The sequence below is a fragment of the Petaurus breviceps genome, unplaced genomic scaffold, assembly GCF_028583685.1.
Source record: "Petaurus breviceps papuanus isolate PSGF00001 unplaced genomic scaffold, PetGlider_PUasm1.0 189, whole genome shotgun sequence".
Classification (NCBI taxonomy): domain Eukaryota; kingdom Metazoa; phylum Chordata; class Mammalia; order Diprotodontia; family Petauridae; genus Petaurus; species Petaurus breviceps.
Window position 1 is genome coordinate 21,551,475 of NW_027185809.1, and position 16,138 is coordinate 21,567,612.

A 16,138-nucleotide genomic window follows, 5' to 3' on the forward strand; every position below is an offset into this window, starting at 1 on the left:
CACACAGCTAGGACATATTTGAACTCAGGAAGATGAATCTTCCTGACTCCAGGCCTGGCACTCTACCTACTTCCCCACCTAGCTGCCCCTAATTATCTATAGTAGCCTTTGATCATTCTATATAATTCTAACTACTACAGAAAGAAGATTTTGATCAGTGAAATCACAGACTACATAATTAATTTCTTTTGAATTTTTGGAATCCTTAGCAAGATACCAGGTAACTGCTTGGTTCTCAAATATGAGCTGAATTAACTTGCAATTTAACATAAATTCACATAAAAATGAAAAGGATAAGTCTCTTCCTGCAAATAGTTCATATCATGAAGTAACAGTAGTCATTCAACATGATTCTAAATGCAAATTAAAATCTCATGACCAATAACTAGGTTCTTTGCAGGACAGAATTTCTGTAAGCCAAGGCCATTTAGAGTAACATTCAATATGAAATTACAATAATCACTTCCATTTTTCATGAATGCAAAGAAATAAAAGTAAAAAATACAAAAGATGTTTAAATTTAACTTGGAAAAATAATTTGAATTTACATTTGAATGATAATATCTAACATTTAGATAGCTATTTAAGGTTTATAAAGCATTTTACATGTATCTCATTTGATCTGTTCAATTCTAAATGAGGCTTATATAATGATTTAAAAATATCTACTTGAAATAAAATAAGCTTCTATACTGTGCATCAGATTTATTAAATTATGATGCAATTTAATTTCCCCCATCCTATTACCCTGCAACCTGCTTCATGTTAAGAATAAGTAACTAATATTCTATAGTATCTCAGCATCAGGTTAAACATTTAGATCTAAATTTTGGGGTTTTCAATGGGATTTCCAACTGAGATGGATATAATGTAAAAAGAAAGCATGGGTTAGCCACCAAGCAAATAACTAAATAGAATATGCTTGCAGGAAAGAAGTCTTTTCTCCCTAAAATAACTAATGGAGAATACTGTTAATATTGTCAGATTAGAAATTGAAAACTATGATAGTTTGTTATGGTATAATGAAAGTATTTTAGTCTTTAAAAGGAAATGTTCTATAAATAACTACTTTATGACCACCAGATGGCATTATTACATAGGAAATGAATATCCAGAATCAATCAGTTTAACAGATACCACAAATGAAATCAAAGAATGCTCCAGAGGGGGCTGCTAGGTGGCTCAGTGAATACAGCACTGGCCCTGGAATCAGGAGGACTCAAGTTCAAATTTGGCCCAAGCAGTGTGACCTTGCACAAGTCACTTAACCCCAAATGCCCTGCCCTCCCCCCTCCAAAAAGAAAAAAAAAAAACTGCTCCAGAGATGTACTTATTTTTAGCACCTTCCTTCTTTTGGTGGTTTTTGCTAAATATTTAACGAATTTTTTTCTACAAAAATTTTCATTAAGGTATAAAGGTCTCAGTACAAACTTTTAATTAGTTCATCTGTTACTAATTTCTATGCATTGTCATCTCAACACCAGCAATTCAACTCATGGGGCAGTACTTATAAATAATAAATAGAATTTCTTTTCAAGAGTTTACAGATCTTTGCATTCTTATAGAATTTTATGATTCTATATGAAATGCCTATTAGTACAATTAAGCCCTCTATTTTATAATGTATGTACTTCTAAAAAGTAAATTGAATCTTTACTAATTAAATATTTTATATGAACTAAGGTGCTAAGAATTTAAAGGAACTATGTGATTTTTAACAATCACCTCTCAAATCTATTTTGTAATTAAAATTTCCAGGTTAGGTTTTTTTTTTTTTTTTTGGTAAGCAATTGGGGTTAAGTAACTTGCTCAAGGTTACACATCCAGCTTTTTGTGTGGGTGTTAAGTATCTGGGTCATCCCGACTCCGGCCAGCGCTCTTACTCACTGTCACTGCACCACCTAAGCCACCCCGAGGTTAGGTTTTTTTAAAAAGGGAATTTTTACAGCATTCCAAGGACTGATGGCCTGTAATTATAATTCCTGGTAAACTGGAATTTATTGGAGAAAGGGGAATAAGGAACTCTTCCCTGAAAATTTTTAGGAGTACTTTCTTTGTCAATTAACAGGGTTTAGTCTAAAGCAAATAAGGTAAAATGGTCCTGTGCCCCAACATCAAATACTCTGACTTAATAAATGCTAACTTTAATACTAAGGTGACATAGACTCTTCCTTTCTTCCTACAAAACCTTATGCTTTTTGAGATTGTAATAGCCTTAAAAATGGGGGTTGGAGGTTAGGTACTATGGTAATATAATGGAAAAAGAAGAAAAGAGATATAAAATTTCAATTTAGAGCTAGAAAGAACAAGGGACTCCCTAAACCAATCTTATAACTGAGAAAACCACAAACTGAATACCTCTAACCTACAAAAATAGAATTGAAATTTCTCAAGAGCCAAAGCTGCCGTTTCCTTTTTTTGACCCTAATATACATCTACTTCTCTAGTCAAGTCCTCTTCCTTGATTAAACCCATTCAAGAGTACAACAAAAGAGTATACATAAAAAGTACATAAAAAATCATTAAAAAGTATACATAGCTTAGGGCCTATGTGGTGGATTTTCCTCTCAGTGTACAAATTTAATCTAACAATCTGCAAGGTTGTTAAAGCACCATATAGATGTTAGTAGATTGAAGCCTATGATTTATTGCTTACTAATTGGCAGAGTGATCCAGAGGAAAAAGGGCTGGGATTTTGATTCAGAGGACCTGTGTTTGACTTGACTTTGCTATTTGGATAAAATACTACCCTCCTACCCCTGGCCCCGTTTCTTCATCTATAAAATGTGGAGGCTGGATTAGTTAACTGATGAAGTCTCTTCTGACTCTAAATCTATGATTTTTTAAGTTTCAGTACTTACCTTTCATCACAATATGAAAATTTCATATCCAGGCTGTGGCGACTGAGAAAAGTTTTGCTATCCAAAGGAACTTCAATATTTGATGGATGAGGAATGGGTTCACAAATCAATACCAAACAGGTCATAGGTGGTTTCTTATACCCACATTGAGATTGGTTATTGCAGGTATCATACACACGAATGTGACCTGTACAATGAAGTACCTAGGTAGATATATGGAAACATGTCAGTTATTATCCATTCTTTGTAAGAGCTAAAAAATGATAAATAATGCAAAAAAAAAAAGTTCAGAGATGTATGGCTTAGATATAATTGTGTGTGAACCTTTTAATCAATTCACTTTAACAAATGACTCATACTTTTTACCTGCTGTGATATCCCTACATATTACATTAATTCCCTATGGCCAAAAAGGTTAAAAGAAAAACATACACTTTTTGAGGGTATTTCCTGTTCTAATCACATATTTGTAGTATTTTACCTACAGGAAGAACAAGGTATCAAGCATTTTTTTCCTAAATTAAGTCATTTTTTTCCCCAATAGTGATCAAGTCTTTGTTAAGTACTGGGTATTCTACATGATGCTACCAATAGAAAGACAAAAATAAAATAGTTCTCACTCTTCAGGAAGTCAGACTTTCTATCAGGGTTAACAATATGTATAGATGTAATATAATTTTGGCAAGTGGAGGATGGGGAAGACACTAATAGATGACTGAAATCATGAAAGACCTCCTGTAGGAAGCGGCATATTAGCTAAGTTTTAAAGCAATGACAAAGTATATTTCTGGCATGAAGAAGCATAAACGCCACAGAGTCAGGACACAGAATTTTGCATATATGGAACAATAAGTGAAAAAATGTGAAAAAGAATAATGTGCATGAAATCTAGAAAGCTAGGCTGTGGTTAGCATTTTTGTAGTTTATCCTAGAGGCAAGTGAGAGCCTCAGGAACATCTTGAATGATAGATTTGTGCTTTAGGAATAGCACTTGGGAAACTATACAGAATGGATCAGAGAACAAAGATACTTGAGGAAGGGAGATGAGCAATGATGTCAGTTAAAAACAGGTATTCTTTTCAGTCAAATTTTGTCAATTCTATCTTCATATTATCTCTCTAGTAGCTATTCTTCACATTCCACTCTCATCACAATCATCTTGTTTCAGCACCCATCATGTCTTACTTCAATTATACAGCTTCTTAACTGGTCTTTCTCTATTGTTTACATTCTCTAATCCATCTTTCATACTGCTGCTTAGTAATTTTCCAAATGTACTGCTCTGATTATATACTCATAGGTAAACTCGAAAACCACTGGCAGTTTCCTGTCCACTACCAAGTAAAATATCTGGTCTGATCTGGCTCTAAATGATCTTTCCAGCCCTATTTCATATTTAATGTAATCAAATTCAACTAAACTGGACTGTTGCTCAATTACCTACCTTCCCCATGTCTCTGCCTTTTCTCACATGTTCCCCTTTGCCTAGAATGGACTTTTTCTTTGTTCCCCATCTCTGCTTGCTGAAATTCTTCCCTTCCTTCAAGGTCCAACTCAGATACCTACGTGAAGACTTCCCTAACAACCTAGCTGGAAGTGATTCCTTAAATTTCTCACAGCATTTTGTCTAGGACTTTCCTTTGTCTCATCACATTCTGCCTTAAATAAAGAATAGACTTTTTATACATATCTCATTCCTCCTGCTATTTATCTGTAATTTGCCTTCTCAGTGCCTTGAACATAATAGATGACTGATAATTTATAATTTAAATGAACTGGCACATATTACCAAAAGACATTGAGGAGATAATTCCTCCTTGAAGATTTTTTACACATTATCAGGATAGCTTAGACTACTGTTATTCAAACTGGGTAACAAGAACAAAAATGAGATAAAGCCATAATGTTCCACAAACTACAGCTGTTTGGGGGAAGAAAAAAAAAGAGCTAAGTTCAACCAACTCTAACCTCTCCCCATCACCACCACTGCCCTCCAGGGTTACACTGTGGGAAATTAAAAATCTCTCTAACATCTAATGCATACAAAGTGAAGCACAGGAAGCAAAGTTCAAAGCAGAAAAAATGTAAACATTTGTTTAGATTAAGGATTTCTGTGTATAGATAATATTAAATTTTACCTGCAAGATAACCTTTAAAAACAATGTTTTTTTAATCTAAATTAGGAATGAATCTAATATATATTCAATGAAAAGAAGAGTTATTTTCTATACCAGTTCTATGATAATACCTAGTAGAACACATCACAAGCTGTCAATCATATGCAAAAACCATGCTCAGTACCTTCCATGTAGCAGACTTTATATTCATGGTTCGTCCTCGACTAGTAAGGGTACACTTCATTCTCAGGAAAAAGCTGCGTTCTGTGTTTTGTTCTTTGCCTTTTTTCACAGGACCTAATATGAAATAAGAAAAGAGAATGTTATTTTTAAGTAAAAAATACAAATAGATTTCCTATGATTTTTTTTGGCCTTGCCCTGTTATTTTATTGATATAACATTATCTCTCTCTGACATATAATTACTTTTATCTAATGTTAACTTGTTATACTGATCTGTTCAAAGGACACAATAAGTTTTATTCCCTCATTACTACTATTAGTATTACTGGCTTGAGTGATAAAGTGAGGAATCCAAACTGTGGTACAAACTTACTCACTTTATCACTCAAGCCAGTAATACTAACAATAGTATTGAGGAAATATAATAAAGTCACAATATAAGATATGGAATATAAATGCATACATTAGAAGAATGAGTAAACTTTATTTTCTCTCATGAAAATTTATTTGTTTGAGGAAATTTTATTAGTTTGAGGAAACTTTCTTTTTAAGAACCAAGAGTACATGATTTTTCCATATTTCTCTGTTAAGTAAAAGGAAGTAGTAAGCATTAATATTTCGCTTATCAAAAGGTAGACCCTAACAGGTCTCCCCAAAGTTATGTACTAAACTTTGTAGCAAAGTATAAACTAAGTCCACCATCTTCGAATCAAATGTTACTGGGCTACATGGAAGACAATGTATCCAGATGAGCTCCTACACAAATCATCAACTTGTTTCCTTCTACTGTGCATGGTCTTCGTCTGAATCAAAGATTTGAGTATAATCAAAGCCAAGGGTAGGTTATACAACTAGAATGAACTATTTCTAAATACCCAAAGTTGGGGTGTAGAATCACAATCATCTGAACTTTCACAATACACTTTTGACAGCTGAAAATCACTTTCAACTGCTGATATAAAATGGAACCAGACTGATTTTTGAAAATTGGAGGAAGATAGCACAAATGAATGATGTAGTTTTCCTGGATGTATAAGTTCAGCACATTTGGTTTCTCTAATCAATAAATTATGTTAATAGAATGTATGGCAGTTTTACAACTGATTTTGCATATTCATACCAAGATTACTCATTAATATTTTTCTAATAAAAATACTTTATGAACTGAGTAGAAAATATTATAGTTATGAACCATACTTTATTACCCAATTACACTCAGGATCACATTCCTGAAAATAGTCACTGTTCTCCATTTTCTATTAACATACCACATATAGATAGTACATAGAAAAAACTCCAAAACAAAAAAATTCCAAAACAGTTGTTTTCATTAAAAGAGAATAAACTATATTTTAAATCACACAATTTCATTCTGCACAAGTTTGGGATCAGTAAACTTTGTATTAGCAGTAATTTATGACTATTTATAAATACATATTTAGAAATTATTGGTTTTGAAAACTGTATTATTTTTAATTCACTTAAGCAAATAAAAGTTGATTTAGAGAAATACATTTACATAGTTACCAAGCAGAAATTAGATGCACTGAAAGTTCAATTTTTTGTCTATTTTTTTTCAGACATCAAAATGAAAATGCTTCAATAAATACAAAAATGATAGGAATAACGTAGTACAATTGATTCTGATTTCCTCAATAAGGATTTATAAATCTTAAAATCTGAACTGTTTTCCTATTAAAGAGGATATGAAAATTCAGTTTCCTTCCTGTAAATTCAGGTTCATGGCAAATAATAATAAAAATTGTGTTTAAAAATCGCTTAATTTTTTTGAAGTTTTGCTAGCCTTCTACACTTCAGGAAGAAGTCAATTTAAATAAACCCAAACCCCTAGGTCAAAGTAGGCTCAATTAAGTTTATAAAATTAATCAACATATGGTTAAGTAGACAACAAAATTATAATATTGATACTTATAAAACTGGCCACTCAAAAAAAAAATTCCCTCTCAAGTTAAGGTTCTACAGGAATGTAACTTCTTATTCTTACTAAATACTTCCAGTTCTCCCAATAGGCCTACCATACAACTCATCTATATGGAACTCAGATACCTACTAATTTTACTTATCTAAAATATAGCCAAGAAACAAGAAAAAAAATCCATGTACTTTGCCCAGAGAAGAGCTTTTCAGATCCTTACTCTATGTAATTTCTATTCCCTCAAAACTAAATGGGGTGGAAAGAAGATGCTTCAGGATAGTATACTAACAGCAGCAAGAAGTAACAGTGGAAAATCTGATAGAAAATTTACAAAAAACAGGCTTAAGAACTCAAAAAGTACTGTATACTAGATTTATTATGAAGGTAAACAGCCCTTCAAACCTTAATAAGGCTTTCTAGGCATCAGTATCAGAGTAAAATAATTTGTTTATTTAATAACACAGGATCCTTGACTGCTATGCCAGTACCATACCTATGGAAGGTTACTTACTAAGTTCTTTTCAAAGACCAACCTAGGTAAGTTTGGAGGGGGTCATCAACCAGTTTGGCTGCAGGATAATAAATTTTCAGTCATAACAACTCTTGAGGACTATTTAGTAAATTACAGCAAGGTAGTGATCTGCATTAATGAAGATGGTTCCTACCCATAATAACAAATTACTGATTTCTGAAGAAATGAAGTAACTTATATTTATAGAGTAACTTAAGTTCTATATTGACATTGTGTACTGTTTAACAAAGTAGAGAACTATATATTTTATAAAGATTTTTACTCTAAATTGTTTTCTAAAACTTGGATGCTTAAAGCAAGAAGCCATTAGCTAACTGAAAATCTTTGACAATCCAAATAACAGTTTGCTCAAGAAAACAGCTACAATTTTATTATATTTTTTTGGATTTAAGATAATTTGTTATCTATTAATTTTTAATTTAAACAGTCTCAAATGAAAATATTGTAGCACATTGCACGAGTACATTTATTTTACTAAAATATCCATTTGTTTTAATTTTCTGAATAATCATTTTTAAAGCAAATCTTTCAAGTATAAGAATTAAATTGAAATATCACAGTAATTAAAATATGCTTAATATATTAGAACTAGTGATAATCCCTCATTATACAGGGCTCATGAAAACCATCCATTACATTAAATCAAAATTTTTTTTCTTACCATTCCTATGTATAAGCATTTCTCTCAGTTCCTCATGGTCACATGGATGTGTAAAATCAAATACACTGTGTCCAGTTAGTTCAAACTGTAAACATAAGGAGAAAAATAAGTTCTACTTCTTAAAATAAGGGCATAATGATGATAGAACACCTATCATTACTGTAATATTTTTACCTGAGTTAATCCCATACATTTGTTCACATTTTCAGACATATATATCATGTCACCATCCTCCGTGAGAACCATAACAAAACCATCTAGGGCTTTCAAATAAAAGCAGTTTAGCTGTGCTTCCATTTCAGCTTCAGCTTCCAGATCACCTATAAAAAAGATTTTTAAATAAAATTATTTAAGTTTTACCTGTACTACAATGTATCAAATTAGATACTGCTTCTTGCTATCTTGGTACTCAAAAGCTATTATTTTCAGATATTAAAGGTTTAAAAAGGTTTTATTTTTCTAAATTCAAAATAAAAAAGAAAACCATTGGGAAACGTTTAGCAAAAGATATAAAAATATAATACAACATAGACAATGCTAATTTGTGTTTTTCTAAGTCAGTACAAAGTCACAGGGATCTGTACCAGTGTTCTGTGGTATGATATATACCATATCATTCATATGTACAGACAGGGTCCTTAATTAATGCAAGTAATCAATCTTTTGAAGTGGTTGTATTTATCTGATTTGGTACTATTAGAAATTATAAGTGGGTGAAAAATGGCAAAAGGTTCCAGCCCAACAAATATGCAGTGTGAATTTGTATGACACGGCCACCTCATGGGATACATTATTTGCACTAATTGGGACCCAGCACATAGCTTTTCTTCTATTCTACAATCCTCTCTCATTTCAAAGATCCTATACTACCTTAGAAAAATTTTCAAAAATGAGGATCAAAAACAAACATCCAGATTATGTGTGTATATGTATGTATATACACATACAAAGATACACACACATATATACATATGTATATGGCATATTTCTTCAAGAATATCTGAAATCAAACGATATAATCCTTTAACTGTAAAGCAAGGAGTTCCTGTTTGGTATGTCGCTGTGGATATATAGCACCTATAAACACCTAAGTGTCCTAAAAGTCTTAGTGAAGTTTCAAGTTTAAGTAAGAACTCTTTTAAAGCTTTAATAGCTTAAACCTGCACAAAGATTTTTGGAGAACCCTGTCTTTTTGGCCAGATTACGGGTAGAGTATCTAAGAAAGAGCTTTTGAAAATTTTTTTGTTGGCTTTAATATGAACTAGATGGTATAGAGACAGATATCATATTTATAAATGATGTAAAAGTGGTTGAAAAATTCGACCTCAGATTGCAGACACAAGACGGGTTACTATATCGTTATTTCTAAGCAATAACAGGAAACTGTTCACCCCCAATAGGCTCATACCATGAATAAAGGGTGCATACTAAGTATATTAAATATAATTAAGAATTTTACAAAGAAATGTTAACCCAACAGTATTAAATGCATTTAGGCTTTCTTTATTGTTCAGTATTTCTAAGGTTTATTTTCCCATGCAATTCAATAAATACTATTTTTTCCAACAACACCCATTTGAAGACAAAATACAAGCCTGGAAGCTGAAAAAATATAAAATAAGACTGGCCAGCGGCTCTTTGTGAATGCTAACAGTAATGCAAGGAGTCAGGCCAATAAAAAGGAAAGTAAAGAATCACTTTATCATTTAAAAAAAAAAACTTATCTCAAAAGTCCTTGGCTTAAGAGTGTGAAAAGTAGTGCAAAATAACTGAAAATGCTGCAAAAGCTAAAATACAAATAAAACAATTTCAATGAAAGAAAAAAGATGAATTCAAGTGGGAAAGTTAGTTAGAAGAAACAAATTCTTAATAAAACAGACCTATGAAGTTGTGAGCAGTCCACAGAAGGCAGTACTTTTTCTAGCTTTCATTTTTTTTACATTATTTTTACATAATTTTACATTAAACCACAGCAGGATCACTGACTTACCAGCATCTAGAAGTTTTCTCATTCTCAAATAACTGATGGTGAGTCTCATGACAGAAGCCTTATCAAGATGTGAGCTCACATTATGAGGGAGAGGCAACTGGTGAGCAAGTTCATAGAAAACTTCAGATTCCTTACTTCTACGACATCTGGCTGCATCTCGAGACTTTTCCTTCCGTCGTTCAGAGCTAATCCTACAAAACATTTTAGATTCTTAAAAATGTATATATTTTAAAATAAACACTATACTTTTGTCATTTCAATAATATCAATCTCATATTCTTTTACTTAATGTAAAAGAGAGACAGCTTGGCATAGTGGATTGAAAAACTGGACAAGCAGTCTCATGATGGGAGTTCATGTCTTGTCTCTGACACATAATGTCTATTTGGTTCTAGAGAAGTCACAACCTCTCAATACCCACCCCTAGGTAATTAAGACTATAAACTGAAAAGACTGTTATTAATCTGCATTGAGAGAAGGAATTTCCTCTCTGGGAGTTCCATAACATCGCAGGTCTGGATAGAAAAAAATACATAGATTCCAAGTGAGTGAAGGTGTTATCAATCCTAGAGATGACAAGAGACATTCAGTTCCTAGCCATGGCATCTGATAAGTACAGGTAGACAGGCCAGTGAGGAATTTGTGGAATTTCTGTATGAAATCTGAGACTAAATTAAACTAACCCTGCAGAATGAAAAGGATTCTTCCTATTTAGCACCTAAACCATAAAAGTGGCATGTGTTGACAAGGACAGTATGCTTTTGTTAAAAATTTTCCTGAGGGGGGCAGCCAGGTACCGTGTTTCCCCGATAATAAGACACTGTCTTATTATGTTTTTTTTTTTGGACAGAAAAACACCAGAGGGCTTATTTTCAGGGGAGGGCTTATTTTAATGAACAGGTAAATGTGAACAAAAAAATGTACCTTTATTCAATAAGCAAATCACTGGGGAAGAACAGGATGACGCGCTCACTGCTGCAGCTCTGATTGGATGCAGCTCAGAGCGCAGCGTGCGTTTCACGGGGAGAGGGGGAAAGGGGGGGACGGTGCATACAGAGGGTACCGTAATGTAGCGTGTAGCACAGGGGATCACCTTCACTACAGTAGCAATCCCAATAGGGCTTATTTTAGGGGGAGGGCTTATTTTAGAGAAATCTTACACAGTAAGAGGAGGGCTTATTTTCGGGATAGGTCTTATTATCGGGGAAACACGGTAGTACAGCGAGTAAGAACACCGGCTCCAGTGTAGGGATGGCCTGGGGATTGAATCTGGGCTCAGATACTTAGCATCACACCCAGAAAAAACTGGCCGTGTAACCTGAGCAAATTACTTAACTCTGACTGCTTTAAAAAAAAAAATTTTTTTCCTGAGGAATGCCCTTCTTTCAGTTCGGTTTGTCTAATTACTATCCATTTTTCAAAATACCATGTTCTCCACAAAGCTTTCCTTGATGCCCTGCATAGAATTATTTTATCTCTTCTTTAAAATTCACAGCATGTTGTACAATCTATTTTGTTTAAGCTATCTGTGTATTTGTGTTGTCTTCTCCATAAGATTCTAAAGTCCATTAAGTCAAGGGACAATGTTATCCATTACCATTATCCTCAGCTTCCCATCATACACTAATCTGGTATCTTACTTTTTATGGTTTCATCTGAGTAGTTGATAAAAATGTGGAGCAGGATCGACAAAGAATGGATCCCTACAACACTTTTCTTCATTCTCAATACCCAGATTTTGAGCTAGTCCAACCATTCATTTTACAGATGAAAAAAATCAAGGTTTAAAGAAGTGAAATGACTTGCCCAAGGTAGTAGTAAATTCTGATTCAAAATTCTTTCCATTGCATCAAACTGACTCCCAGTAAAGAGTGACTGACTCATTTTGGGCCCCTAATTGTCACACTTTGGCACTAGTCAGTATAGCAGTTAAGTGGGTTGGTAACATGTCTTTTCATTTTATCATAAGGACATCCTATAGACACTTTGATAGTGTCTTGCTTATATTGTCTTGTTTTACTATTCGTATAATCTAGTCAAAAAAAGTTAATAGCATTAGTATTAACCAATTAATGAATTATGATGAATTTTGTACCCTGGGTGATTGCTGAGGTAAATTCTTATATTTTCTGTCTCAGAGATTTTTAACCTGAGGCCTATCTATGTACACCTTGGGGCTTATGAATAAGATTTCAGAGGAATCTTTACTTTGGGAAAAATACATTTTTATTTTCTTTAACTTTTGGTTTTCTTATGATCTTAGGTATTTTCTGAATTTACAAACTTTATTCTGAGGAGTCCATGACACAAAGAAAAGGTTAAGAATCTCTGGTCTCTTACATTCCCCTGTACTTCACCTATAGAATTTAACTATCCTATTCTCTTAAGAGGCAGCTCTGATGTAGGAGCTAGAGCCCTATGCTTGGAGCCAGGAAGAACTGACCTCAAGTCTTGTTTCTGATACATGATGACAGTCACTTTACCTCTCATTGTTCTCTCAGATTTTAAGTTGCAGAGAAGGTGTCAACTTGCATTTCTAAAAGGAGAGATTCCTTATCTGGGAGTTCCCTTCCTCAGTGAAATTTCAGTTCCAGTTCCTATCCCCTATTCCCTTAAAATTTACTGTATACTTCAGCTTGAATGTGCATGCTATCTCACATATTAGATTCTCTTAATGGTTCTGCTTTCCACATCCCTCCCTATATAACATACCCTCCCAGAGAAAAGTAACCTTTAATAAGTGCTCTCACCTCATCAGAAAAAGGGAGAAAAAGAATGGTTTCCTTTGGTTTTTCTGCCAAACAAACATACATTTCCATCAAAATGAATTTTTGTGCACTGTTGGTTAGTTATTAGCTTTACTTCTAACCAATTAGGTGCTGTCTTTCTCATTTCTAATTTGTCTTTAATAGAGAGGTTCTATTTATTCAGTAGCCCTATTGAACAGGAAATGTAAACTATTTTTTATTTTATTTTGGCCTTTTGAAGGGCCTTGATGTAAAGGGATATTTAATGTAGTGAATTACAGGCATTGTGGCAAGTTAATAGAAAAGAGCAAAGAGGCAGGAAATATCTCTCAAATCACAGACTCTAGAAATCATCAATTCCAACTCCTCATGTTGCTGAGAAAACAGTTAAAGTATCTTGCTGAAGGATCACAAAGCTTAAGTAAGTTGGGATTTGAACCTAGGTTATCTAATGCCAAATCCAGTGTTTCTTCCATTATCATACCACACAAGGAAGCTGACTACAAGTACAAGCAAAAATTCAAGGGCCTTCCTCTGGAATCCACTGTAATGTTTATACCACACATTGAGGAAAGCTACCTTCAAGAAGTTATCACAACCTACCTCAGAATAATACATACTAAATTACCATCCAGAAAGCAGGCTTTCCTAAAGGAGATTTTTGTTGTTGGGCTATATTCTACACTTTGTGACCACATTTGCAGTTTTCTTGCCAAAGATACTGGGGAGGTCTGCCATTTCCTTCTCCAGCTCATTTTACAGATGAGGAAACTGAAGCAAACAGGGTTGACTTCCCCAGTGTCACACAGCTAGTGTCTGAGGACAGATTTGAAATCAGGAAGATGAGGCTCCCCGCCTCCCCCAATTCCAAGCCATCATACCACCTCTAGCTGTCTGTTTTAAGGAGATACACCAAAACAAAACATTTGGCCCAACCATGTGTAGAGCACTATTCTAAGTGCTAGGGATACACAGATGAAAATTATTGCCTTCAAAAGGCTTACAATTTGATGGGGAGCTAGAGATAGGGCTTATATAAAAAAATAAAAGTTAGAAAATGATTTGGGTGTATGGGATAAGAACAATCTGAAAGATTCAAGGAAGTGACAGCATTTTGTTGGAGGGTAGTTTGGGAAGTTAAAGAGGTCTTATGGAAAAACACTTGAGTTAAGCCTTGAAAGATAATAGTAGAAAGGAAGACCATTTCAGGTAAAAAATATTTTGGAAATAAGAGATATAACAGAACCTATCAAGGATCTCTCTCATTTGCAATGTCAGAAAGAACTCATACTCCTCCTTCCCTTTGTCCCTACCTTGTGGCTTTTGCCATCTTCTGTTCTTTTATGTGTTTTCTCCCTCAAAATAATCCAAAAACAATGCTCTTCTTCCTAACCCAAACCTGTTTGACAGTGAAGAAGAGATTCAGTTCATTTATGTAAATTTTGGTTAGGTGATCTAGTTAAATTTTATTCTAGAGGTAGAAGAGCCAATGAATCCTCTTGAAAGACTTAGCTGCTCTGATGAATACAATGATCCAAGACAATTTCAGAGGACTCATGATGAAAAATGCTTCCCATCTCCAGAGAAAAAACTGATGAGTGCAAACTGAAGTATAATTTTTTCACTTTCTTTTTCGTTCCTTTTTTTGGGGAGGGGGGAGTGGAGGAGGGCAATCTGGCTAACATGGAAATGGGGTTAGGCTTTTTTTTTTTTTTTTTTGGAAATAGGCTTTACACGATTTCACATGTATAATTGATATTCTCATTGGCCTTCTCATTGGATGGTGGAGGTGAGGAAAGGGAGAATTTGGCACTCAAAATTTTTAAAAATGTTAAAAATAAATAATACATTTTTATAAAGAACAAAAAAAAAAGACATGAAGAGATCAGACTTGTACTTTAGGAATATCATTTTGTCACCTATGTGATGAATTTAAAGTACTCTATTTAGAGGCTAGTATCTAGTCAAACTTCAACAAGACTTGTCCTTGGCGAGGAGGTAGTATCAGTTATGCCAGAGTCACTGTGAGCTGTGTAGATTTAGTATCCTTGAACAGCAAAGGAAACTGGCCTTAGCAGCACAATAGTGTCACAATTGGGGCATTTCAGGAGTTCCTGGAGGTTCACTAAACTATAGTTACACAGAGAAAAAGCACAGGAAGAAGTTTATGTGAAGACCTAGGAATTTTAGCAGTCTACAAGCTCACTAAGTTCTCAATAATTGCATTAATATCCAGAGTAAATGACATAAAGAGTGCTTGTATATTCTGTTCCACTTAGACCATATCTGGAATAGTATTATCGTCTAGTTCAGTATGACATTTGAAGAACACTGACATGAGAAAGTATACAGAAAAAAGGTGAGCAAATCAATATATAAGCATTTACTAAATGCATACTTTGTACCATGCACCATTGCCATGTACAGAAAAGACCAAAGGTAACCCCAAATAGCTCTGCCCTTGTGCTTACAATCTAGATGAGTGATACAACATGGGCAAATATAGGCATATTCATAATGGATACAAGATAATTTTGGGAGAAAGGAACTACTAGCAGTTGAGAAAATCAGGAAATGCTTTTTAAAGAAAGTGGCATTTGAGATTGGGAGTGGGGATATGGGGGGAGGGGGGTCTGAAATGATCATTTTATGCCATAAAAGGATCTGTTGAAAAAAAGTAGACAAGTTTAACCTGGAGAAGAGAAGACAGGGTAGAAAATGATAGTTTTTTTTTCTCCTTCTTTGAAAAACTATTACTTTAGGGGCGGCCAGGTAGCACAGCGAGTAAGAGCACCTGCCCTAGTGTCGGGATGACCTGGGGATCTCCAGGCTCAGACACTTAGTGCCCACCCAGAAACACCTGGCCTTGTAACCTTGAGCAAGTTACTTAACCCCAATTGCTTAAAAAAAAAACAACTATTACTTTAAACAGAAATTCAAACAATAATCACCACCGACTATAGCTTACTGTTTTTTAAATTTCAAATGTAACAAGGAAGTTCCAACACTGTCCTACCAGTATCCTCCTTCTGAGCTTCCTTCTGGTTTTTTAAAAATGTAATTTTACACACACACACACACACACACACACACACACACACACACACACACA

General features: G+C 34.1%; 1 protein-coding gene across 1 annotated transcript in view; it reads right to left on the reverse strand.

The window, feature by feature from the left end:
• The window catches only part of HIF1A (hypoxia inducible factor 1 subunit alpha), a 208,651-nt gene that overhangs the window by 16,528 nt on the left and 175,985 nt on the right, over nucleotides 1-16,138 (reverse strand). Inside the window, exons 3-7 of the mRNA XM_069092032.1 lie at nucleotides 10,280-10,470; nucleotides 8,464-8,609; nucleotides 8,290-8,374; nucleotides 5,163-5,275; nucleotides 2,862-3,064 (exon numbers count right to left, since the gene is read on the reverse strand). Of these exons, the coding sequence (XP_068948133.1) occupies nucleotides 2,862-3,064; nucleotides 5,163-5,275; nucleotides 8,290-8,374; nucleotides 8,464-8,609; nucleotides 10,280-10,470 (738 nt within the window). The remainder of the gene's footprint in view (nucleotides 1-2,861; nucleotides 3,065-5,162; nucleotides 5,276-8,289; nucleotides 8,375-8,463; nucleotides 8,610-10,279; nucleotides 10,471-16,138) is intronic.